The sequence below is a fragment of the Geotrypetes seraphini genome, chromosome 10 (assembly GCF_902459505.1).
Source record: "Geotrypetes seraphini chromosome 10, aGeoSer1.1, whole genome shotgun sequence".
NCBI lineage: Eukaryota > Metazoa > Chordata > Amphibia > Gymnophiona > Dermophiidae > Geotrypetes > Geotrypetes seraphini.
Window position 1 is genome coordinate 4,601,960 of NC_047093.1, and position 27,227 is coordinate 4,629,186.

At 51.3% G+C, this 27,227-nt stretch overlaps 1 protein-coding gene across 1 annotated transcript in view; it reads right to left on the reverse strand.

Moving 5' to 3' along the window:
• The window catches only part of DNAH17 (dynein axonemal heavy chain 17), a 954,442-nt gene that overhangs the window by 916,741 nt on the left and 10,474 nt on the right, over positions 1 to 27,227 (reverse strand). Inside the window, exon 3 of the mRNA XM_033960179.1 lies at positions 2,582 to 3,013. Within this exon, the coding sequence (XP_033816070.1) occupies positions 2,582 to 2,944 (363 nt within the window). The 5' untranslated portion in view covers positions 2,945 to 3,013. The remainder of the gene's footprint in view (positions 1 to 2,581; positions 3,014 to 27,227) is intronic.

Below are 27,227 nucleotides of genomic sequence, written 5' to 3' on the forward strand. Positions count from 1 at the left end.
ACAACAGCACAACTAAAGACACTCATGAAAGAGAAATTCCAGATAGGATAAGTGTTCGAAGTAGAGAGTTGCGCGGGGACAGAAATCCCACCCATCCCCACCAAAATCCCACCCATCCACACGAGGAATCCCTCCGTCCCCACCCGTCCCCGCGAGGAATACCCTCCGTCCCTAGCCATCCCCGCGAGGAATCCCCTCCGTCCCTAACTCTCCCTAACTCCCCACCCCCCAAAGGTAAATTAAAGCAAAACCAAAATGGAAGTCAAACAGAAGCACCAGTCATACAAAGAGGTCATCTTCATATTGAAGAAAGAGTGTGCCTTTGCTGAAACAACTTTTCTATTCAATGTTTGTCCATCACAAGGAAAATCAACAGAGATATAGGAACTTGGAGGGGGGGGAGAAAGACAAAGGAAAGCAGGGGCAATAAATACAGGAAGTGACAAAATGGGCAGGCAAAGACAATTAACAGATAAAACAGAGGTTCCCAACCAGTGTGCCACAGCAGGGAAACCTCAAGAGTGTCACAAAATTAAAGCCATGCCATTAGACAGGACAAGTCACAAGCACCGGCTGAGCTGGCAAGGGGGACAACCGGGTGCTAGGGAGAACACTGCTCGTCTTCCATTTCCTGCCTGCTCTGCCCCAGCACACATAGCCGACCGGAAGTCTTCCTTAAGCCCTCCTTCCGACGTCAGCACTGACATTGGGGAAGACTTCCAATTGGCTATGTGTGCTGCGGCAGGGCAGGCAGGAAATGGAAGACGAGCCTCGCGGCAGGGCAGGTAGGAAAATCAGACGAGCCTCGCGGCTCAAGTTGTATTGAACCCCGCGGGATCCCCGAGACCACGAGGAGCGTCCCCACGGAATCCCCGCGACCCTAGGGGACGTCCCAACGGGATCCCCGTGACCCGAAGGGGGAACCCACAGGATCCCCGCGGGTCCCGCGGGATTCTCGTCGTCCCCGTTCCCATGCAGCTCTCTAGTTCGAAGCGAGAGGGAGTATTTTGAGGGGGATTAATGGCGATGTGTCTTTTACTCTAATAATTTTTTTATGTAAACATTCATGGTATTTTCACATATTCCAATCATAAATACTATAGAGCAGAAATTAGTAAACCTAAAACAATTTGAGTCAGTGAGACAAGCAACTTAGAATCTAAGACAGAAGTTCCCAACCCGAGGTATGCATACCCCAGTGGGTATGAAAACCATTGGTAGGGGAAACATGACGCCCACATATCTCCTGCCCTCCTTCCTTCTGTCTCCCGTGCAGCAGCTGCTATTTTGCTTTCCTTTCTTCCCTGCTTCCCCTCCCTCCCCCCGGCAAATAGTGAATCTTTTCAAATTTACAAATCGCAACTTCAATGATTAAGAGTTAAGTCATAGACACTCAAATACTTGGGTTTGTCCCGGTGTCTGGTCTGACATCAACATTCTCTGAGCACTGCTTGAAAGTTCTTGTGACCAACCCCCTCTTCTTTTAAACTGTAATAGCAGTTTTTAGCGCAGAGAGCTGTACTGAATGGCCTGCGCTGCTCCCGACGCTCATAGGAACTCTGTGAGTGTCGGAAGCAACACGGGCCATTCAGCACGGCTCCCCACGCTAGAAACTGCTAGCGCAGTTTAATAGAAGAGGCCTATGTGTTAAGTCATTTGAGTATGCAGATAAGTCACCTAGAGAGGGAGACATCCTGCGATGTAGAACGGTGGTGTCGATGAGCAGCCTGCATCGAGAGACGCGATGCTGTAGATACCTTCGACACTTGTTGGGAAGTAGAACCCTTAGTCTTTGATGAAGATAGACTCCCTGATGTTGATGCAGGAGGTATCATCGATGGCTCTGGTACCCTGGTGTCCATGCTCGAGCCAAACAACTTCTCCTGCTGAATCCAATAAGTCTTAATGGAGCACTTTTTCAGTGTGGAACAGCGAATACAAGACTCTATTCAGTGGTCAGGACCTAAACATTCGATACACCAATTATGAGGATCGGTGATCAAAATGGGCCGCTGACACCTGCAGCACTTTTTAAAGCCCGTCGCAGGCTTGGACATGGGGAAAATCTCTTCAGCGAGATTAAACTCAGAAAAAACTGAAGGGCCGAAGCCCAGAGACTTAGAACAAAATAAAGGTTGTTCTTTCTTTTTGGGGGGAAAATAAAAGTAAAGAAACTCAAAGAAAACAAATTAAATAAGATAAAACAAGATAATATGCAAAAGCAGGAAGGCAACGCTGACTGACAGAGTCAGTCCAAAAGAGACTTCTTTGCTCCGCGGAAAACAAAGAACCGAGATATCGCAAGTGGCACTCGAGCACACATGGTGTGGGCAGTCGCAAAGTTTCTTAAAACTTAAATTGACAGTTCACTTTCTTACTGGCCGTACCGAGCTGCCTGCTTGACCTGGGATAAAGAAGCTTTCAATAAACATAAACATGCTTCTCTCCATTTCTATATACATAACCTCACGGTATAGCGGTATACAAGAAATAAAATTATTATTATTATTATATACCATTTTCCTCAATGCTAAGCTCATGAAGGCTCTTTCGATGTCCCCCCCAACACCACATGGCCTACCTCTTCTACAACTGTGTTGAGCTGCTCCACTGGATAGTTGCTGATGTCTCCCACCAGAAGGGCTGTCTTGACATTGTCCTTGGTAATGTTTCCCTTGCTCTTTTTCACAAAGTAGACTCCTTTGTTTTTAAGAATGGCTGGAAAACCTAAACTAGCAGACAGAAGGCCTGCAGCACTGGTGGATATAACAAGTATAAGTGGCTCCTGTTTATCAAAAAACGTAGAAACTGCAACCTTGTTATCCTCCATTGTCAAGAATTTTGTCCATTTCTCTGACTTTAATTTCAAGGACAAAAGAGTGTACTTCTGTAGATATTCCATTCTTACATCACTTGCATCTACACTTTGCTCAGTTTTCTCCATTTTCTTCTAAAAATATATTTCAGCACTTTATCAACACTGCTGCTTTCCCTTCACAAATAATTCTTCTTCCTATAAAAATTAAAAAACAAAAAGATGTATTTATATCTACAGTACAGTGCTTGTTGATTAAAACCAACCATTACATGGCAACAAAACATCCAGAAAAGTATCAAACTTTTAAATAATCATCCAAAAGAATAAATTACACTTTTTAAAGGCACAAACAATTATTATTTACTACAGATCCAATTTTATAGAACAGAATGTACTGTATTACTTGATGTTAGCCCACTCTAGTAAATCAATTTTAATGAAACTTGGCATGTCGGTACCCTAACTTATGGCACTAAGCCATGCAAAGTTTCAACCCCTAAAATCTGAAATTCATGTAGTAAGAGGTGCCTAAGTAGAGGCTTTAAAACTTTTGGGTGTGTTGTATGAAACAAATGAGCAACTTCAAGGGCCCCCTGTACACAGAGTACCATATTTCCCTATGTATAGGCCGCGGCTTATACATTGATTTTACAAACCTGTGTATTGGGTGCAACTTGCTTAAATGGGACGGCTTATCTAAAGACATGTGTGTGAGCTGGAGAAGAGGCCTGAATGCATGTGTCACATACCAAATGCATGTGACTTAGCATGTCCATAATTATTTAAGTGGTATTCAGTCAGTATTTAGAGTTGTTGGAAAAGACAGAATGCTGGAGGAAACATACAGATGTCTGGTAAGAGGTAATCATTTCCTAAAGATCTTATGTTCTGTGTCAGAACTTTTTTTGGAAGAGCTCCCCCTCTTTATAAATCACTCCCCCCCGTACCTTTTTGAATCCCCCTTAAATACCTCCCTCGCTGGATGGTTGCCTTCTCCAATCTTGCTATGCAGGGCAGGAGAAATGTTTTCGATCTCAAGCCTGGCCCCATGCCGCTTCCTGATGGCTGCTGTCAGTTCTCACGACGGCAGCCATTCAGGAAGCGGCGTGGGGCCAGGCTTGAGATCGAAAACATCGCTCCTGTCCTGCACAGTGAGACTGGAGGATGCAGCCGGCAGCAGTCCAGTGAGGGAGGTATTTAAGGAGGATTTAAAAAGGTACGGGGGGGGGGATGATTTCAAAAAAGTTCAGCTACTCCAGTAACGCCACAGCTTATCTAATGGGGCGGCTTATCTAATAGTTTTAAAACATAAATCGGCATTTTCTGCGGCCTATAGAATGGGGCAGCCTATCATGTGGAGCGGCCTATACAGTACATGGGGAAATACGGTATTACTAACATCAGGCTGAAATTTAGTCTACTGGTACAACTTTTTGTACTTAATAAGCTTTTAGGCCCTGATTCTATAAACTGTCCTGTAGACAGCAGTAGGCATCCTACCGCTGTCTAACCAGCCAATCGGGATGCACATTTTTAGAAAAAAAGCTCCCAAGGCAGGCCGCTTACACTGGAGGCACCCCCAGGAGCCTAGGGAGGCCCGCATGCCCGCCTAAGGCTAGCCGTAGGCGTGGTTTGCCCCGGAAGTCACCTTAGGCAAACCTAGCCGGCCGTGTGCATCTCCCTAGTCCAGCGGGAGATGCTTACAATGTAGGCCAGCAAAATGAAGGCCTATATTGTAAATAGACGCAGCCGCTAAGCTTATCGCAGTCGCCAGTCCCCATCCCCACCCCAAATGAATGCGGCCGGAGGGATGCCCAATCCCTCCTGCCCAAAACACCCCCCACCCACTCCTGAAGATCGCCGGCAGGAGGGTGCCCAATCCCTCCTGCTAGGATGCCCCCACCCCCAGTTGAAAATCACCGGCGGGAGGGTGCTCAATCCCTCCTGCCGTGACACCCCCTTCCCCCAGTGAAAATTGCTGACAGGAGGGTGCTCTTTCACTATCCAGTCCTTTACTAGGCTAGCCTTTGGGTCCATCACTCTGATGTTCATGTAGGCACAGGCTATTGGGATGTGTTGATGCTTTTTAGGTGAAGGTTGTTTAATTGGGGATGGGGATTAGGAGGTGTGTTCCTATGCCTGGGAGGTGGTCTGTGTCCCCTTTTGTGGATGTGGGAAGAGCATGCTATCAGGTATCTGTCTGTATGGCCTTTCCTGGCTGCTTGGTGAGGCCTGTAGGTTTCTGACACTATTGGGAATATGTAGTTCCCTGCTCTTTCCAGTTTATTAAAAGCAATGAGAACATCAGGAAGATAAACATATTTTTTGTTGTGGGGGGTCACAATATATTCTGGCCTTAATAGAGAAAAACTTTTCTTCTGAGTGAAAGCAGCATATAAAATGAAATAAACAATTGCCACACTCTCATTCAAATCATTGTTAAAGCTAATACAGAATGATTCTTTCAATTCATTTCCTTCTGAAACATCTGTAATCCTCTTTAAACAACATCACAAATGCCAGGACTAACCTCATTGGAAACCCAACCCTTCTAGATGAGATCACAATAATCCCCTCAGACAAAGAATCAACAGCAGCAGATAGAACCTGGTCCGTCTTCCCCACTATACAATGGTCAGACTTGAACAAACTCTACAAAAAAATACAGTCACACAGCTTGCGACCTAAACCACTGTCCTCCATATCTACTAAAAAATGCCAGCATCAAATTCCGCTCTCTCCTCCTACAATGGATGCAAACAATGCTCACAGACGGCCTTTTCCCACAAGACCTCAGCAAAATCATCGTCACCCCAATCCTAAAAGACCCTAAAGGAGCAACAGATCAACAATCCAACTGCAGATCCATAGCCTCAATACCACTTTATGTCAAAATAATGGAAGGCCTTGTAGTCAAACTCCTCATCGACTATCTAGAAGATCACAACATATTCCACCATACACAATCTGGCTTCAGAATTAATTATAGCACTGAAACACTATTAAGATCCCTCCTGGACACAGCTAGACAACACCTCAGCAGAGGCAAAAAATGCTCCTCATACAACTAGATCTCACCGCAGCATTTGATCTGGTAGACCATAACATTCTTCTACAAATTCTGGATACAATTGGAATCACGGACAAGGTACACACATGGTTTCAAGAATTCTTAAAGTCCAGATCCTATAGAGTAAAATCAAGCAATGAAAAGTCAGAACCCTGGTCCAACCCCTGCAGCGAACCTCAAGGATCCCCTTTATCCCCCACACTCTTCAACCTCTACATCGCATCCCTCGGCACCTATCTAGACAAATTAGACCTAATCTCCTACAGCTACGCAGACGACATCACCATTCTTCTCCCTTTTGATCAACCAAAACCCTCCATGAAAGACACTCTAAACAAAACATTAGAAATAATAACAACATGGATGAAAGACCATAAACTGAAACTAAACCCAGACAAAACAAAATTCATTCTCCTCGAAAATGATAAAACCCCATCCATAAAAAACCTAGTAATTAACTCAACCACATTCCCCATGCAACCCACTCTAAAACTACTGGGAATGACGATAGACAGGTGCTGTACCTTGCAACCACAAATCAACAAAACAATACAGAAATCCTTCACAATCATGAGAAACTTAAGACAAGTACGAAAATTCTTCGACAAAACACAATTCCGGATCTTAATCCAAGCTCTAGTGCTGGGTCTTCTAGATTATTGCAACATTCTCTATCTCCCCTGCCCCGCAACCATGATTAAACAACTACAAACAGTCCAAAACACAGCTCTGAGACTCATCTGCTCACTGAGGAAACACGACCACATCACCGAGGCATACCTCCACTCATACTGGCTAGCAATACAAGCAAGAATACAATTCAAGTTGTACTGTCTACTATTTAAAAACATGAACGGTGACAGCCCAACCTACCTCAACCAGACAAAGGAGAACCCACACTCCATTCACCTACTCCCCAATCAGAGAAGTCAAACAGAAAAAACTGTACGGTGGCCTCCTGGCCACACAGGCAGCGAGATTGAACCACCAACTCTCCACTTTGCTGATAACGACCTCAGACTACAGAACATTCAGAAAAGAAATAAAAACCATACTATTTTTTTAAAACCCTGCTACCCAACAATTCCTTGAAATCAACCTAACACCATCACTATTCTCAAAACAATCTAACGCCACAAGAACCATCTCATCTCTTTGAACCAACCTCTCTATTCTCTAATTCCTCTGGAAATGGCCAGATATATCCTTATGTAATCCGCTTTAAACCACAAGGTAACAGCAGAATAGAAATCACTAATGTAATGCAATGTAATTAGTAAGCACTCAAGCATCTTATTTCATATAAAGCTTGAGTTAAGCAGTAGCCAGCCTCCTCATCGGTCACATTATTTTAAATATTCATTTTCTATTATAAGGTTTTAAACCCAAACTTATCTTAAATGATATACTGAATGGGGCTCTGATGTGAATTCAGCTTTTTGCGGAGGAGCTGTTTCAAGGAGCCTCCCCATTTAAGCCATCACACCACTATCTCCATGCTAGTCAAAATATGGTTGTTGTGGGGGATGTCATTATGTGATGGGGGATTTTTTGTTTGTTTGTTTTTTTGGGGGGATGAGCCTGGGGGGAGAGGGTAAGATGGGTTGGGGATAGCAGGAAAAGAGAAGGGCTGGAGGTGGAGGAGAGTGGCGTATACTCAGAGAGGCCTGGTCAGATTGGTGTCGCCCGCCTTCTTTTTGGGTAGACCTGGAGTGGTCCGAATTTAGGGGTAACCTGCGGCAGCCTAAGAGCTATATTCAAGCTGAACTGTGGAAGAACAATACATCATATATAATTTGCAGCTTATTATTTGTTTTAAAGCTTAATTGTGATGATGCTGCACAATGCAGGTCCAAATTAACAAGACTACCCAGAAAGCATTTTTAACCATGAGAAATCTACGAAAAATAAGAAAATTCTTCGACATAGAGCAATATAGGCTCATAGTCCAATCCCTAGTCCTAGGTCTAGTGGACTATTGCAATATCCTCTATTTATCATGCCCTGCATTCATGATAAAACAACTACAGACTGTACAAAACACAGCTCTCAGATTGATCTACTCGCTGAGTAAATATGACCACATCACCGCTGCCTACCTGGACTCACACTGGTTACCAATACAAGCACGGATTCAATTCAAACTATACTGTCTATTATTCAAAGCTATAAATGGCACTGCCCCCACTTACCTAACCAACCGCCTAAATCAGAATCTTACTACTAGGCAAAGAAGAACTCAGACCCTATTTACTTACCCCCCCATTCAAAGGTACTCGGTACAAGAAGATGTTTGACAACCTACTAGCGATGCAGGCAGCGAAACTTAACCACTCCATCTCCAACTTAATGACAACAAGCGACTTCAAATCATTTTGAAAAGGAATCAAAACTCTGCTATTCAAAAAATTTATCCTGACATCTTAACTTGTCCTTTTTCTCCTTCCTTGTAAACCCCTCCAAATAGTCTCACCCCTCTTTAATTTTTTTCTCTCCAAAGTATCAACCATGTATACCACTACCTAACTTGCAAATCTTCTGGAAATGTCCAGTTAGCTTCTTTGTAATCCGCCTAGAACTGCAAGGTACGAGCGGAACAGAAGTCACTAATGTAATGTAATGTAATGATGACATTGCATAATTATTACAGTGCTGAATCAAATCTGTAGAATAATTTACAAATAAAAGCAGTTGATTTTGTTTGCGGCTTTTGTTATTATTGGCCTCTTTTACAAAGCCGCGCTAGAGATTTAAAGGGCTTCGAGGCTGTTGCCGCACAGCAGCCACTAACGCGGCTTTGTAAAAGAGGCCGTATATGTTTCATGTTACACCATTGTTATTAATATGAGTAAATTTGCTTGTGAATACCAGGCATGTTAGTAAAGCACAGTTACTTACCGTAACAGGTGTTATCCAGGGACAGCAGGCATATATTCTCACATGTGGGTGACGTCATCTACGGAGCCCCAATGCGGACAGCTTTTCAAGCAAACTTGATTGAAGATTCAGTTTGCTGTGCTGCACCACGCATATGTGCCTTCCTGCTCCACTAGAGGGCGCATCCCCTCCTCGTGGTCTCCAGTTCACATACCCAGCAAAGAAGCCAACCTCGGGGAGGAGGGCGGGTTGTGAGAATATATGCCTGCTGTCCCTGGATAACACCTGTTACGATAAGTAACTGTGCTTTATCCCAGGACAAGCAGGCATGATATTCTTACATGTGGGTGACCTCCAAGCCAATGAAAAAGGGACGGAGGGAAGTTAGCAATTTAAGAAAACAGATTACGCAAAACCGATTGACCAAAACGGCCATCGCTCCTGGACAGTGTATCCAGACAGTAGTGGGAGGTGAAAGTATGAACCGAAGACCACGTGGCAGCCTTGCAAATTTCCTCAATAGGCGTGGACCTGAGGAAAGCTACAGAAGCTGCCATCGCTCGGACCTTATGTCCCGTAACCCGACCATGCAGCGCGAGACAGCCTGAGCGTAGCAAAAGGACAAGGTGCGCTTGGAAACTGGGCGTCCCAATCGATTAGGATCAAAGGACAAAAACAATTGAGGAACCGTCCGATGAGACTGAGTGCGTTGAAGATAAAAAGCCAACGCTCTCTTACAGTCAAGAGTGTGAAGAGCCACCTCTCCAGGATGAGAGTGGGGCTTGGGGAAAAATACTGGCAAAACAATGGACTGATTGAGATGAAAATCAGACACCACCTTAGGCAAAAACTTAGGATGAGTGCGGAGAACCACCTTGTCATGATGGAATACAGTGAAAGGCGAGTCCGACACCAAAGCCTGCAGCTCACTAAGTCTCCAAGCAGAAGTGAGGGCAAGCAGGAAGATCACCTTCCAAGTGAGAAACTTAAGATGACACTTATCCAGAGGCTCAAACGGAGGTTTCATCAGTTGAGCTAGAACCACATTAAGATCCCAAACCACCGGGGGAGGTTTGAGAGGAGGATGAACATTCAAGAGACCCCTCATGAAACGAGAAACCAAGGGATGAAGTGAAAGAGACTTTCCATCCAGGTGCTGATGGAAAGCAGCAATCACACTAAGATGCACTCGAATGGAATTGGTCTTCAGGCCAGAATGAGATAAATGAAGCAAATACTCCAGAACCGAAGACACAGGGACTGACACAGGATCCTGACGAATAGAGGAACACCAGGACGAAAATCTAGTCAACTTCTGAGAATAGCAGAGTCTAGTCGAGACTTTCCGAGAAGCCTCCAACACCTCCCGGACTGACTGAGACAAAGGAAAATAAGTCAGGGGGAAAGGAACCAAGCAGTCAGATGTAGAGACTGAAGATTGGGATGCAAAAGCGAACCCCGACTCTGAGATAGCAGAGAGGGAAAGACAGGCAGAAGTAGAGGTTCCCTGACGCTGAGTTGAAGAAGCAGGGAGAACCACGGCTGGCGAGGCCAACGAGGAGCGATCAGGATCATGGTAGCCCATACTGACTTGAGATGCACAAGCGTCCGCAGAATCAGAGGAAAAGGCAGAAACATGTAGAGGAACTGCCCCTCCCAGTTGAGAAGGAAGGTGTCGGCCTCTAGACGGTCCGGGGAGTACATCCGAGAGCAGAAGAGGGGCAGCTTGTGATTGAGGGAGGGAGGCAAACAGATCTACCTGAGGGGTCCCCCACCGGCCGAACACCTGTCGCAAGACCCGAGAATGCAGTGACCACTCGTGCGGCTGGAGCAGACGGCTGAGCTTGTCCGCCAGACAGTTCTGCTCTCCCTGAATGTAAACCGCGCGAAGGAAGATGTTTTGGGAAATCGCCCACTCCCAAAGGCGAAGGGCTTCCTGACATAGAGACCAGGATCCCGTCCCCCCTTGTTTGTTGACATAACACATCGCCACCTGATTGTCCGTGCGCACCAGAACCACCTGGTCGCAAAGCAGGTGCCGGAAAGCCACAGCTGCCAGATAAATGGCCCGAAGTTCCAAGACGTTGATGTGGCAACGACGGTCCTCCGCAGACCACATCCCCTGAGTTCGCAGGCCGTCCAGATGAGCCCCCCCAAGCATACTCCGAGGAGTCCATGGTGAGGACCTTGCGGTGCGAAGGGGCGAGAAACAGCAAACCCTTGGAAAGATTAGAAGAGTCGGTCCACCAACGGAGCGACTGTTTCAAAGAAGGAGTCACCATCACGGGATGGGCGATCGAGTCCCGATCCTGACGCCACTGAGAGGCCAGCGTCCATTGCGGAATCCACAGATGTAGACAGGCAAACGGAGTGACATGGACGGTCGAGGTCATATGGCCCAATAGAGTCATCATGTGGTGCGACAAGACCGAGGTCTGGAGCGAGATCCGGCGACTCAGATTTACCAACGCCGCCAAACGCGGAGGAGGAAGGAAGGAACGACGGCGAACCGTGTCCAGCACGGCCCCGATGAACTGCAAGGATTGAGAGGGGCACAGCTGAGACTTTGGAAAGTTTACTTCGAACCCCAGACTCTGAAGGTAAATAATAGTCTGTCGGGTCGCTGAGATAACCCCCTCCCTGGACGGAGCCTTGATCAACCAGTCGTCCAGGTAGGGGAATACCTGAAGACCCTGGGAACGCAAGGCAGCCGCGACCACCACGAGACACTTCGTGAAGACCCGAGGGAACGAGGCCAGACCAAAGGGGAGGACCCGATATTGCAGATGGAGGTCTCCCACCTGAAAACGCAGGAACCTGCGATAAGTGGGATGCACCGGAACATGTGTGTAGGCCTCCTTCAGATCGAGGGAGCGAAGCCAATCTCCCTCGTCGAGCAAAGGGTAAAGAATCGGAAGAGAAAGCATCCGAAACTTTTCCCGCACAAGAAACTTGTTGAGGCATCTCAAATCCAGAATCGGGCGCAGGTCCCCTGTCTTTTTTGGTACCAAGAAGTAACGGGAGTAAAAACCCCGCCCCCGTTGACTGGGAGGGACCACATCCACCGCCCGCAGGCGAAGAAGGTCTCGAGCCTCCGAGAGAAGGAGGGGCAACTGCGCCCGATTGGGAGGACACGTACTTGGAGGGCTGTCGGGAGGAATCTCCCGAAAGTTGAGAGAGTACCCGGATGAGATCACGCCAAGGACCCATGCATCCGACGTGATGGCCTCCCAACGAGGGTAAAAGGCCCTGAGACGGCCCCCGATGGGAAGAAGGCCTGACGGTGGAGCGGAGGGGGCCAGCCCCGTCAAAAAGACGGGTACGGCTTGGCAGCTGCAGGTGGCTGGGATTTTGGTAAAGCCCTAGGATGAGCCTGCTGACGCCGAGGCGGAGGCCTAGAAAAGGCCGGGGTGGACTTCTGCGGGTAACGGCGTGGAAGTCCCCGGAAAGGACAAGAAGTGGGCGGCTTAGGCTTCGGACAAACAAGAGAAGCAAACGACCGCTCATGTTCCGACAGGCGCTTCATAGCCGCCTCAATAGTGTCGTCAAATAGTTCTTTACCGACACAAGGGAGGTTAGCCAATCGATCTTGGAGGTTAGGGTCCATGTCGACCAGACGCAACCAAGCCAGCCGACGCATGGCTACAGCAAAGGCAGCGACCCTGGAGGAAAGCTCAAAGCCGTCATAAGCTGCATGGAACAGGTGGAGGCGGAGGTTCGAAAAATCCTCCAGGAGAAGGCCAAACGCCCCTTGGCGAGATGCCGGCAAATCCGCCTCAAAGGCTCCCAACAGCCCAATCAGATGCTTGAGATATGATGAAAAAGTGAACGTGTAGTTCAGCACTCTAGAGGCCATCATAGAGTTCTGATATAGCCGACGACCAAACTTGTCAAGGGTCCTGCCCTCACGACCCGGAGGGACCGCCGCCGAGACCCGAGAGGGGCCGGTTACAGGCCGGGACATAGAAATACAGGCCGCCGCGGCCCACAAGGCCACGCGGCTGTGACAACCCGGGAGCCCCCGGGTTGAGCAAAACGAACCGCGGCTTCGCGATTCGGAGCAGGAAGAGAAAATAAAAGAGAAACACGCGCACAGCGACTTCCAATAAAGAAAAATAAGAAATCGCAGTGCTAGAAGGCACTTGAGGCAGAGCCTAAAAAATACAGGACTTCTTGGCTCCGCGGAAAAAAACGAACTGGAGACCATGAGGAGGGGATGTGCCCTCTAGTGGAGCAGGAGGCACACATGCGTGGTGCAGCACAGCAAACTTGAATCTTCAATCAAGTTTGCTTGAAAAGCTGTCCGCGTCGGGGCTCCGTAGATGACGTCACCCACATGTGAGAATATCATGCCTGCTTGTCCTGGGATAATGTATTAAATCTTTTGCTTTTGTTTTCATGTTTTATTTCTAGAGCTTGAAAAAGTGAGTTTATCTTCTGAACATTTGGATAAAAAGAAACTATTGATACAATCGATGCTTGCACCATTGGCAAAATCAATGAATCACAATATCATTTAACAGCCTACAAGGCAGAGAGAGCCTTAAAACTCATAAAAGACCTTCAGAAATTATTGAGTCAACGAACATCTCAAAGTTTCAATGAAAGCTCAACTATCTGTCTCCATCATGAGGCATTGTTTTTAATGCAATTTGATTTTTTACAAAGGTCATGCTGCAATCCATTCTTGAAACCTAATCATCAGGTTAGAAAGAGTCTGAAGCTTATCAGTGAAAGAGTTGCAGAGCAATTAAAGACTGACAAAGGAGAAATTAGGTTCTTACCTGCTAATTTACTTTCTTTTAGCTTCTCCAGACCAGTAGAGGTTAACTTTACGAATGGGTATATATCTAATCATGACCAGCAGGTGGAGACTGAAAACAAAACTTTGGGACAGTATATCCTAGCCCCTCCTCTCTATTTCCCTCAGTCTGCCGAATAGCCAAGCAGAACCAAGAACTGGAAAACAACAGAGAGAAAAAACAATACTCCGAAAGGAGTAACAAATAACATACCCAAAATGCTGTTGGAAAATGCAGAGGAGAAATTCCCGAAGGAAGAATGTCCCCACAGCTCGCCAGCTAAGCCAGCCGAGCCACAGCCGCTGTTCTTCAATTCTCCCCGGCCCTAGAAAAATACTAGAACCCGCAGCAAAAACCAAAAACTGCCCGCGCAACAGCCCCAACAACAACAATAACAGACAGGGTGGGGACCTCTACTGGTCTGGAGAAGCTAAAAGAAAGTAAATTAGCAGGTAAGAACCTAATTTCTCCTTCTTTAGCACTCTCCAGACCAGTAGAGGTTAACTTTACGAATGGGACGTACCAAAGCAGTCCCTCTCACGGGCGGGACCCCCGAAGGGCCGATACCAGTACACGCTCACCGAACACCGCGTCCCGACGCGCCTGCACATCAACCCGATAATGACGAACAAAGGAATGCAAGGAGGACCAAACCGCAGCCTTACAAATATCCACTGGAGGCACGAGCGACGACTCAGCCCAAGAAGCCGCCTGACCCCGAGTGGAATGAGCCTTGAGAAACTCCGGAACAGGCTGCTGTTTCAGAAGATAAGCGGAAGCAATCGTCTCCTTGATCCAGCGCGCAATAGTAGCCTTAGAAGCGCCAGCTCCCCGACGAGGACCCGCCAGGAGGACAAAGAGATGAACGGACTTCCGGAATTCCTGGGTCCACTGCACATAAGAGCGAAGGACCCGACCGACATCCAACTTGCGCAGCTGCCGTTGCTCAGAAGAGCCCTCCCGACCACCCAAGACCGGGAGAACCACCGATTGATTGACATGAAAAGGAGAAACAACCTTCGGCAGAAAGGAAGGAACAGGCCGCAAGAACGACCCGCTCCCTAGAAAACTCCAAGAAGGGAGCCATACAAGAGAAAGCCTGCAGCTCAGAAACACGCCTAGCAGAAGTAATGGCCACCAAAAAGACCGCCTTCAAAGTAAGGTCCTTCAAAGAACAGTCGTCCAAGGGCTCGAAAGGCGGACGCACCAAAACAGAGAGAACCAGATTAAGATCCCAAGAGGGAACCGAGGGCCGTAGGGGAGGCCTAAGCAACTTGGCCGCCCGCAAAAACCGAATCACATCAGGAAGAGCCGATAAACGCTGACCTGACACCAACCCTCGAAAAGCCGACAGGGCCGCAAGATGAACCCGGAGAGAAGACCAAGCCAGGCCTCTATCCAGGCCATCCTGCAAGAACTCCAGAATGTTAGGCAGAGAAGCGCGAAAAGAGGTCACTCCCCGCGCCCGACACCATTCCTCAAAGAGACGCCAAACCCGCACATAAGCCCGAGAGGTAGAAAGCCTCCGGGACCCCAACAGTGTAGAGATCACCTTGTCTGAATATCCCTTCTTGCTAAGGCGACCCCTTTCAAGAGCCACGCCGTAAGACAGAAGGGAGACGGGTCGAACATGGGAATGGGACCCTGCATCAGAAGGTCGTCCGAGAGAGGCAGAGGAAGAGGATCCGCTACCAGGTGCCTCACCAGATCCGCATACCACGGACGGCGAGGCCAATCCGGCGCCACCAGCACCACCAAACCCGGATGGTGAACAATGCGAAGAAGCACCCTGCCCACCAGCGGCCAAGGAGGGAACACATACAACAGCCCCTCCATTGGCCACTGCTGGACCAGAGCATCCAGACCCTCGGCCAGACCGTCCCTGCGACGACTGAAGAAGCGGGGCACTTTGGCGTTGCCACCCGTGGCCATCAGGTCCATCAGGGGCTGCCCCCAAGCCTGCACTATCAACTGAAACGCCTCGGCGCCGAGACACCACTCTCCTGGATCTAGGAAGTGACGACTGAGGAAGTCTGCCTGAACATTTTCTACCCCGGCTATATGAGAGGCCGAGAGGTCCAGCAGATGGGATTCCGCCCAAACCATGAGCAGAGCCGCCTCCTGCGCCACCTGAGTGCTCTTGGTGCCCCCCTGACGATTGACATAAGCCACCGCCGTGGCATTGTCCGACAGCACTCTGACCGACTTGCCCAGCAACAGGGAGTGGAAAGCCAACAGCGCCAGACGGACCGCTCTGGTCTCCAACACGTTGATCGACCAGGCGGCCTCCTCCGCGGACCAGGTGCCCTGAGCTGAGTGACCCAAACACTGAGCCCCCCAACCCAGGAGACTCGCATCAGTCAGGAGCACTGTCCACTGCGGGAGATCCAGACCCACCCCCTGAACTAGGTGAGGGGTCTGGAGCCACCAACGCAGACTGCAGCGCGCCAAGCCTCGCAGGGGAACCGGAACATCCATCCCGTGCCTCTGGGGAGACCACCTCCGGAGCAGAGCATACTGGAGAGGACGCATGTGGGCCCGCGCCCACCTCACCACGTCCAGGGACGCCGCCATCGACCCCAAGACCTGGAGGAAATCTCGCGCCCGAGGACACCGGGACGCCAAAAGCAGGCGAATATGAGATTGCAATTTGCTCACCCGGCCCTCTGGGAGGAAGACCTTCCCCAAGGAGGTGTCGAACAGCACCCCTAGGTACTCCAGACGCTGAGCCGGGACCAACCGACTCTTGGAAAGGTTGACCACCCAGCCCAGCGACCGGAGAAACTCCACCACCCGAGCAGTAACCCGGGAGCTTTCCTGCAACGACTTTGCCCGAATTAACCAGTCGTCCAGGTAGGGGTGTACCAGGATACCCTCCGACCGCAAGGCTGCCGCGACGACCACCATCACCTTGGTGAACGTCCGAGGAGCCGTGGCCAGCCCAAAGGGAAGCGCACAGAACTGAAAGTGCCGACCCAAGATCGCAAAGCGCAGGAAACGCTGATGAGAGGCCCGAATGGGAACATGCAAGTAGGCCTCCGTCAGATCGAGAGAAGTGAGAAACTCCCTCGGCTGAATCGCCAGAATGACCGACCGCAGAGTTTCCATACGGAAAGAGGGAATCTTGAGAGCCCTGTTGACCCCTTTTAAATCGAGGATGGGCCGAAAAGTCCCCTCCTTTTTGGGCACCACAAAGTAAATGGAGTACCTGCCCGTGCCCCACTCCGGAGGGGGCACCGGAACAACTGCCCTGAGATCTAGCAAGCGCTGAAGGGTCTGGCGAAAAGCCTGCGTCTTCCCCGGAGTCTGACACGGAGAAGCGAGGAAAAAATCCGGCAGAGAGCGGGCGAACTCCAGGGCATAACCGTCCCGCACCACCTCCAGGACCCACTGATCGGACGTGATCTCGGCCCATTTGGGGAAAAATTCGCGCAGCCGAGCCCCCACCGGAACCAAAGGGGGCGCCGGCAAGGCGTCATTGTGCAGGACGGGAAGCGGGGGAACCGGCGGAGGGATTCCCTGCCCCCCGACGGGCCCCCCGAAAGGGCTGCATGCGCTGGAAGAACCGACCCCGGGAAAATCCCGGAGACTGGAAAGAAGCAGCCCCACGCCCAGGGCGATACTTGCGAAAATCCCGCAAACGCCCCCGGGCCGCACCCCCCCGAGACGCCGGGCGGGCACGGTCCTCCGGCAGACGGGGAACTTTCGAGTCCGACAGAGTCTGAATCAACTTATCCAAGTCCTCTCCAAACAAAAATGACCCCCGAAAGGGAAATTTAGTAAGCTTAGCTTTGGACGCAGCATCCGCCGCCCAAGCGCGCAGCCACAACACACGCCTTGCGGCCACGCCAAGAGCCATAGACTTAGCCGATATCCGCACCAAGTCATATAGAGCATCTGAGAGGAATGAGGCCGCCATCTCAATCTTCGCAACCTCCTGATCCACCAGAGACCAGTCGTCAGACTCTCGATCCAAGACCCGCTCCGCCCACCGAAACACGGCGCGAGCGACCAGTCCCCCACAAATAGCCGCCTGGACCCCAAAGGCAGAGACCTGAAAATTTTGCTTAAGGATGCTCTCCAATTTGCGCTCCTCAGGGTCCCGCAAGGCAGAACCGCCCTCAACAGGCACGGTATGCCGCTTGGAAATTGCCGAGACCACCGCATCCACGACTGGCGAAGCTAACGTAGCCCGATCCCCTTCAGGAATGGGATACAGGCGAGCCATGCTGCGCGCCAGCCGAAACGGCGCCTCCGGCGTTTTCCACTGCTCCAGAATAATATCCCGAATATCCTGATGCATAGGAAAAGAGCGGGAAACGGAACGGATCCCCCGTAACAGGGGGTCCCCCACACGCGAAGTCTCCGGCGGCGCGTCCTCAAAACGCAAAACCGAAGAAACCTGCTGAATAAGGTCAGGCAGCTCATCTTTCTGAAAAAGGCGCACCATGGACGCCTCGTCACTGGAGAACGGGAAATCCGACAACCCGCCGCCAGCTTCCGTCCCCTCCAGAGAGTCCTGGAACTCCTCAGAAGGGTCCAGGTCCTCCTCCAGACCGACCCGTTCCTCCGACCACAAATTCTCGTCCCACGACACCCGCGGACGCTTGGACAAGGGAGGCGGCGGAGGGGACGTCACGCCAGACGAAAGAGGCAAAGCCGCAGGGAGCGCGGAGGAAAACCCACCCCCCGAAACCCCCTGGGCGCAACCGGGACCCCCAGCCGCCTGAAAATAGGCTCTGCATAAAGAAAAGAAAAATTCAGGAGAAAAATCCCCCGAGGGTCCCAAGGGACTCCCTGCCACAGCAGGGGACCCAGCAGAACCTTGCCCCTGCATAGTCAAAACAGGGGGAAGGTCACCTGAGGTGGAAGACAAAATGGAGGGGCCAGACAGAGAAGATGGCGGTTTTCCCGCCAAAAAAGCTCCCTCCATAGCCTGAAGCGGCTGAGAAACCTGAATAGTCTCAGCCGCTAAAGCAGGCAAGCCGGCATCAGCTGTCAAAAAATCAGCTGAGAGGGAATCCTTCGGGGAATCCCTCCGTGGGCGGTTGTGGAAGACCGGGCTTCCCCACTGCTCCAAGCCGACTCGCGAGGCACCATCGGCGGGGAGCTCTGGGCGCCTGCAGCCGCTGCCGACGGAGCTCCACCACCTCACCCACCCAAACCGCCGAGTTCAGGCCGGCCGCGAGTGCCTCGCGGCTGGACTAAAATTGTGGCCTACTCCCCCGGAGAAGGGCACAATTGCTCCATACGCGACCTAGCTATAAAAAAGTGCTGGTTACATGAAAAAATACAGTAAAATACAGTTTTCTTAAAGGGATACAACCCTCCAGACCAGCACTACCTCAGGATTTTTTTTTTTTTTTTTTTACAGAACAGACTCCACAGGCTCTCGAAGCAATATGCCTTGCTTGATTTAGGGGGCAAGGCTTACTGCTGAGGCTCCTCTAAAAAAATGTGGGGAGGTGGAGGAAGTGGGGGGAGGGACCCCGCTCGTGACCCGCCGGGTTTGACACCCCCGAGGTCGGACGAACCCCCAAACAGAGTCCGCCCAAGCTCCGTCCGGCTAAAAACAGGGACAATAAACCCCCTAAACAAATTCCAACAGCCCTACCAAGGGAGATGGGTACAGATCACTCAACACCTGCTGGAGACTGAAAGAAGACTGAGGGAAATAGAGAGGAGGGGCTAGGATATACTGTCCCAAAGTTTTGTTTTCAGTCTCCACCTGCTGGTCATGATTAGATATATACCCATTCGTAAAGTTAACCTCTACTGGTCTGGAGAGTGCTAAAGAAAAAACAGTTCACACCTGGTCAAAAGTTGTGCATAACTTGTCGAAAAGAGATAAACACTAAAATAACTGCTCAAGTTTCATTATAAAAACATAAGAACATAAGAAGTTGCCTCCACTGAGTCAGACCAGGGGTCCATCTCGCCCAGCGGTCCGCTCCCGCGGTGGCCCACCAGGTCCGTGACCTGTGAAGTGGTTTTTGTCCACTTTTATAACCTACCTCTAGTTCTATCTGTACCCCTCAATCCCCCTATCCTCTAGGAACCTATCCAAACCTTCCTTGAACCCCTGTAAAGTGCTCTGGCCTATCACGTCCTCCGGAAGCGTGTTCCATGTGTCCACCACCCTTTGGGTAAAAAAGAACTTCCTAGCATTAGTTCTAAACCTGTCCCCTTTCAATTTCTCCGAGTGACCCCTAGTGGTTGTGGGTCCCCACAGTTTGAAGAATCTGTCCTTATTCACTTTCTCTATGCCCTTTAGGATTTTGAAGGTTTCTATCATGTCCCCTCATCTGATGAAGAACCAATTGCAAAAATTGAAAAAGTTAATACTAGCTTGGTGGAACTTGGGGAGTCACCCATGGGGATATGCAGGGCTGGATTAACCAATAATCCCAGTAGACATGTGCCTAGGGCCCAAAATGGTCAGGGGGGCCGGATGAAGGAGCCCCCCCCCTGATAGGCAACGCGCCCCCCTCCCAGATCAGCAACGCGGGGCCCCCCATCGACGGAAAGTAATACAAACTAGAGCGTGGGTAAGAAAGGCAAAGGGAACTGTAATTTTACAAGCGGTGCTGCTTTCCCAAAGCTTCCCTCTGACGCAGCTTCCTGTTTCCGCCTAGGCGTGTCAGATGGAAGCTTTGGGTAAGCAGCACCGCTTGCAAAATTACAGTTCCCCTTGCCTTCCTTACCCGCGTTGCTCGTTTGTATTACTTTCTGTCGATGGGGGGGAGGGCCCGCGTTGCCGATCAGGAGGGCCGTGTTGCCGATCGATGCTGGGGGGGGGGGCGTCGCCATTCTAAAATAAAAAAATAGGAGTGAAAGGTGAGTGGTGAGATGGGCCTGGGGTGGAGGGAGATAGAAAAGGGGGCAAGGCAAAGCAGGGCAGATGATAGATGTGGGGGGAAGGGAGACCGAAGGGAGCAGGGCAGAAGATGGATGTGGGAAGAAAGGGGCAGGACAGGACAGATGATGGAATGGGGAGAAGGGAGACAGAAGGAAGCAGGGCAGATGATGGAAGGGGGGAGAACTTGTGCCCAGCCCTCACCACTGCTACTGCTTTCCCATATGCTGGATGGGGGGAAGAAGGAGAAATTAGGTTCTTACCTGCTAATTTACTTTCTTTTAGCTTCTCCAGACCAGTAGAGGTTAACTTTACGATTGGGTATATATCTAATCATGACCAGCAGGTGGAGACTGAAAACAAAACTTTGGGACAGTATATCCTAGCCCCTCCTCTCTATTTCCCTCAGTCTGCCGAATAGCCAAGCAGAACCAAGAACTGGAAAACAACAGAGAGAAAAAACAATACTCCGAAAGGAGTAACAAATAACATACCCAAAAAATGCTGTTGGAAAATGCAGAGGAGAAATTCCCGAAGGAAGAAGGTCCCCACAGCTCGCCAGCTAAGCCAGCCGAGCCACAGCCGCTGTTCTTCAATTCTCCCCGGCCCTAGAAAAATACTAGAACCCGCAGCAAAAACCAAAAACTGCCCGCGCAACAGCCCCAACAACAACAACAACAGACAGGGTGGGGACCTCTACTGGTCTGGAGAAGCTAAAAGAAAGTAAATTAGCAGGTAAGAACCTAATTTCTCCTTCTTTAGCACTCTCCAGACCAGTAGAGGTTAACTTTACGATTGGGACGTACCAAAGCAGTCCCTCTCACGGGCGGGACCCCCGAAGGGCCGATACCAGAACACGCTCACCGAACACCGCGTCCCGACGCGCCTGAACATCTACCCGATAATGCCGAACAAATGAATGCAAGGAGGACCAAACCGCAGCCTTACAAATATCCACCGGAGGCACGAGCGACGACTCAGCCCAAGAAGCCGCCTGACCCCTAGTGGAATGAGCCTTGAGAAACTCCGGAACCGGCTTCTGACTCAGAAGATAAGCGGAAGCAATCATCTCCTTGATCCAACGCGCAATAGTAGCCTTAGAAGCGCCAGCCCCCCGACGAGGACCCGCCAGAAGCACAAAGAGATGATCGGAGCTCCGAAAATCCCGGGTCCGCTGCACATAAGCATGGAGGACCCGACCGACATCCAACTTGCGCAGCTGTCGTTGCTCAGAAGAACCCTCCCGACTACCCAAGACCGGGAGGACCACCGATTGATTGACATGAAAAGGAGAAACTACCTTCGGCAGAAAGGAAGGAACAGGCCGCAAAACAACCCGCTCCTTCGAAAACTCCAGGAAGGGAGCCCTACAAGAGAAAGCCTGTAGCTCAGACACCCGTCTAGCGGAAGTAATGGCCACCAAAAAGACCGACTTCAGCGTAAGGTCCTTCAACGAACAGCCATCCAACGGCTCGAAAGGAGGGCGCACTAGAACAGAGAGAACCAGATTGAGATCCCAAGATGGAATCGAGGGCCTTATGGGAGGCCTGATCAACTTGGCCGCCCTAAGAAAACGAATCACATCAGGAATGGCTGACAAACGCTGACCTGACACCAGCCCCCGAAAAGCCGACAGGGCCGCCAGATGAACCCGAAGAGAAGACCAGGCCAGGCCCCTATCCAGGCCATCCTGCAAAAACTCTAGAATGTTAGGCAGAGAAGCGCGAAAGGAGACCACTCCCCGCGCTCGGCACCATTCCTCAAAAAGACGCCAAACCCGTACATAAGCCCGAGAGGTAGAAAGCCTCCGGGACCCCAAAAGTGTAGAGATCACCTTGTCGGAATATCCCTTCTTACTCAGGCGGCCCCTTTCAAGAGCCAAGCCGTAAGACAAAAGGGAGACGGGTCGAACATGGGAATGGGACCCTGCGTCAGAAGATCGCACCCGAGAGGCAGAGGAAGAGGATCCGCCACCAGATGCCTCACCAGATCCGCATACCACGGACGACGAGGCCAATCCGGAGCCACCAAGACCACCAGCCCCGGATGGCGAACAATGCGAAGCAGTACTCTGCCCACTAATGGCCAAGGAGGGAACACATACAACAGCCCCTCCGTTGGCCACGGTTGGACCAGAGCATCCAGACCCTCGGCCAGACCGTCCCTGCGACGACTGAAGAAGCGGGGTACTTTGGCGTTGCCACTTGTAGCCATCAGATCCATCAGGGGCTGCCCCCAAGCACGCACTAGCAACTGAAACGCCTCGGCGCCGAGACACCACTCTCCCGGATCCAAGAAGTGACGACTGAGGAAGTCCGCCTGAACGTTTTCTACCCCGGCAATGTGAGAGGCCGAGAGGTCCAGAAGATGCGACTCCGCCCAAACCATGAGCCGAGCCGCCTCCTGCGCCACCAGAGTGCTCTTGGTGCCCCCCTGACGATTGACATAAGCCACCGCCGTGGCATTGTCCGACAGGACTCTGACCGACTTGCCCAACAAAAGGGAGTGGAAAGCCAACAGCGCCAGCCGGACCGCCCTGGTCTCCAACACGTTGATCGACCAGGAGGCCTCCTCCGTGGACCAGGTTCCCTGAGCTGAGTGACCCAGACACTGGGCCCCCCAACCCAGGAGACTCGCATCCGTAAGGAGCACCGTCCACTGCGGAAGATCCAGACCCACCCCCTGAACTAGGTGAGGGGTCCGGAGCCACCAACGCAGACTGCAGCGCGCCAAGCCTCGCAGGGGAACCGGAACATCCATCCCGTGCCTCTGGGGAGACCACCTCCGGAGCAGAGCATACTGGAGAGGACGCATGTGGGCCCGCGCCCACCTCACCACGTCCAGGGACGCCGCCATCGACCCCAGGACCTGGAGGAAATCTCGCGCCCGAGGACACCGGGACGCCAAAAGCAGGCGAATCTGAGACTGCAATTTGCTCACCCGGGCCTCTGGGAGGAAGACCTTCCCCAAGGAGGTGTCGAACAGCACCCCGAGGTACTCCAGACGCTGAGCCGGAACCAACCGACTCTTGGAAAGGTTGACCACCCAGCCCAGCGACCGGAGAAACTCCACCACCCGAGCCGTAACCCGAGAGCTTTCCTGCAACGACTTGGCCCGAATTAACCAGTCGTCCAGGTAGGGGTGTACCAGAATGCCCTCCGACCGCAAGGCTGCCGCGACGACCACCATCACCTTGGTGAACGTCCGGGGAGCCGTGGCCAGCCCAAAGGGAAGCGCACAGAACTGATAGTGCCGACCCAAGATCGCAAAGCGCAGGAAACGCTGATGAGAGGTCCAAATAGGAACATGCAAGTAGGCCTCCGTCAGATCGAGAGAAGTGAGAAACTCCCCCGGCTGAACCGCCAGAATGACCGACCGCAGCGTTTCCATACGGAAAGAGGGAACCTTGAGAGCCCTGTTGACCCCTTTCAAATCGAGGATGGGCCGAAAAGTCCCCTCCTTCTTGGGCACCACAAAGTAAATGGAGTACCTGCCCGTGCCCCACTCCGGGGGGGGCACCGGAACTACTGCCCTGAGATCTAGCAAGCGCTGAAGGGTCTGGCGAAAAGCCTGCGTCTTCCCCGGAGTCTGACACGGAGAAGCGAGGAAAAAATCCGGCAGAGAGCGGGCGAACTCCAGGGCATAACCGTCCCGCACCACCTCCAGGACCCACTGATCGGACGTGATCTCGGCCCATTTGGGAAAAAAGTCGCGCAGCCGGGCCCCCACCGGAACCAAGGGGGGCGCCGGCAAGGCGTCATTGTGCAGGACGGGAAGCGGGGGAACCGGCGGAGGGGTTCCCTGCCCCCCGACGGGCCCCCCAAAAGGGCTGCATGCGCTGGAAGAACCGACCCCGGGAAAACCCCGGAGACTGGAAAGAAGCAGCCCCACGCCCAGGGCGATACTTGCGAAATTCCCGCAAACGCCCCCGGGCCGCACCACCCCGAGACGCCGGGCGGGCACGGTCCTCCGGCAAACGGGGAACTTTCGAGTCCGACAGAGTCTGAATCAACTTATCCAAGTCCTCTCCAAATAAAAACGACCCCCGAAAGGGAAATTTAGTAAGCTTAGCTTTGGACGCAGCATCCGCCGCCCAAGCGCGCAGCCACAACACACGCCTTGCGGCCACGCCAAAAGCCATGGACTTAGCCGAGATCCGCACCAAGTCATACAGAGCATCCGAGAGGAATGAGGCAGCCATCTCAATCTTCGCTACCTCCTGATCCACCAGAGACCAGTCGTCAGACTCTCGATCCAAGACCCGCTCCGCCCACCGAAACACGGCGCGAGCGACCAGTCCCCCACAAATAGCCGCCTGGACCCCAAAGGCAGAGACTTGAAAATTTTGCTTAAGGATGGTCTCCAATTTGCGCTCCTCAGAGTCCCGCAAGGCAGAACCGCCCTCAACAGGCACGGTATGCCGCTTGGAAATAGCCGAGACCACCGCATCCACGACTGGCGAAGCTAACGTAGCCCGATCCCCTTCAGGAATGGGATACAGGCGAGCCATGCTGCGCGCCAGCCGAAATGGCGTCTCCGGCGTTTTCCACTGCTCAAGAATAATATCCCGAATATCCTGATGCATAGGAAAAGAGCGGGAAACGGAACGGATCCCTCGTAACAGAGGGTCCCCCACACGCGGAGTCTCCGGCGGCGCGTCCTCAAAACGCAAAGCCGAAGAAACCTGTTGAATAAGGTCAGGCAGCTCATCTCTCTGAAAAAGGCGCACCACGGACGCCTCGTCACTGGAGAACGGGAAACCCGACAACCCGCCGCCAGCTTCCGTCCCCTCCAGAGGGTCCTGGAATTCCTCAGAAGGGTCCAGGTCCTCCTCCAGACCGACACGTTCCTCCGACCACAAATCCTCGTCCCACGACACCCGCGGACGCTTGGACAAGAGAGGCGGTGGAGGGGACGTCACGTCAGACGAGAGAGGCAAAGCCGCAGGGAGCGCGGAGGAAACCCCACCCCCCCCGAGACCCCCTGGGCGCAACCGGGACCCCCAGCCGCCTGAAAATAGGCTTTGCATAAAGAAAAGAAAAAATCAGGGGAAAAACCCCCCGAGGGTCCCAAGGGACTCCCTGCCACAGCAGGGGACCCAGCAGAAACCTGCCCCTGCTTAGACAAAACAGGGGGAAGGTCACCTGAGGTGGAAGACAAAATGGAGGGGCCAGACAGAGAAGATGGCGTCTTTCCCGCCAAAACAGCTCCCTCCACAGCCTGCAGCGGCTGAGAGACCTGAATAGTCTCAGCCGCTAAAACAGGCAAGCCGGCATCAGCTGTCAAAATATCAGCTGAGAGGGAATCCTCTAACACCCGACCGTCGGCGGCTCGGGGAATCCCTCCGTGGGCGGACGGAGAAGACCGGGCTTCTCCACCGTTCCCTGCCGACTCGCGAGGCACCATCGGCGGGGAGCTCTGGGCGCCTGCAGCCGCTGCCGACGGAGCTCCTCCACCGCACCGGCCTGAACACCGCTTGCACAGGCCGGCCGCGAGTGCCTCGCGTCTGGAGCACAATGAGCACTTTTTCCCTTTAGAAGTGCTCATTGCTCCATACGCGACCTAGCTGTAAAAAAGTGCCGGTTAGTTGAAAAAATACAGTAAAATACAGTTTTCTTAAAGGGATACAACCCTCCAGACCAGCACTACCTCAGGATTTTTTTTTTTTTACAGAACAGACTCCACAGGCTCTCGAAGCAATATGCCTTGCTTGATTTAGGGGGCAAGGCTTACTGCTGAGGCTCCTCTAAAAAAATATGGGGAGGTGGAGGAAGTGGGGGGAGGGACCCCGCTCGTGACCCGCCGGGTTTGACACCCCCGAGGTCGGACGAACCCCCAAACAGAGTCCGTCCAAGCTCCGTCCGGCTAAAAACAGGGACAATAAACCTCTAAACAAATTCCAACAGCCCTACCAAGGGAGATGGGTACAGATCACTCAACACCTGCTGGAGACTGAAAGAAGACTGAGGGAAATAGAGAGGAGGGGCTAGGATATACTGTCCCAAAGTTTTGTTTTCAGTCTCCACCTGCTGGTCATGATTAGATATATACCCAATCGTAAAGTTAACCTCTACTGGTCTGGAGAGTGCTAAAGAAGATAGAGTTAGTGAGATAGTGGAGGGGTGAAGGAAAGGGGTGGCAAGCTGTGAGTAGACACAGTGAAAATAGGGAAACCGAGGGCTGAATAGTAAGAAAAAATTTAATTTAGACAGAGGCAGAAAATAGAGAAGAAAGACCAGAGAAGAAAAGGAAAGAGAAGAGAGAGGAGAGAGATGCCAAAGAACGGGGAAGGACACAGAGATATCACATCCGAATGAAGGAAATGAGAAGAGAGGTGCTAAAAACCACAGGGAGGAGGGAAGGAGAGATGGAAGGAGAAAGATGCCAGACTATGAGGGGAACAGAGGGAAGGTGATGGATGTCAGACCAAGGGGGGAAGGGGGCAGGAGCAGAGATGGCAGAGGGAGACAAACATTTTCTGGAAGAGGCAGGCAGTGGATGGAAGGAAGAGAATGATGAGAAGATGAGAAAAGCAGAAACCAGACAACAAAGGTAGAAAAGAATTTCTATTTGTTTTATTTTTGCTTTATGATAAGGTATTATTGTAGCTGTGTTGATAATCGTTTATTAATAGAAAATGGAAATAAGATGATACTGTTTATTGAACTAATTTTAATACATTTTTTACAAATTCAGAGACCATATCTCCTTTCCTCAGGTCAGGACAGGGATACTGTAAAAGCAGTATATTTTACTGATCTGAAGAAAGAGGTTTTAACCTCTGAAAGCTAAGAAAGAAATGTA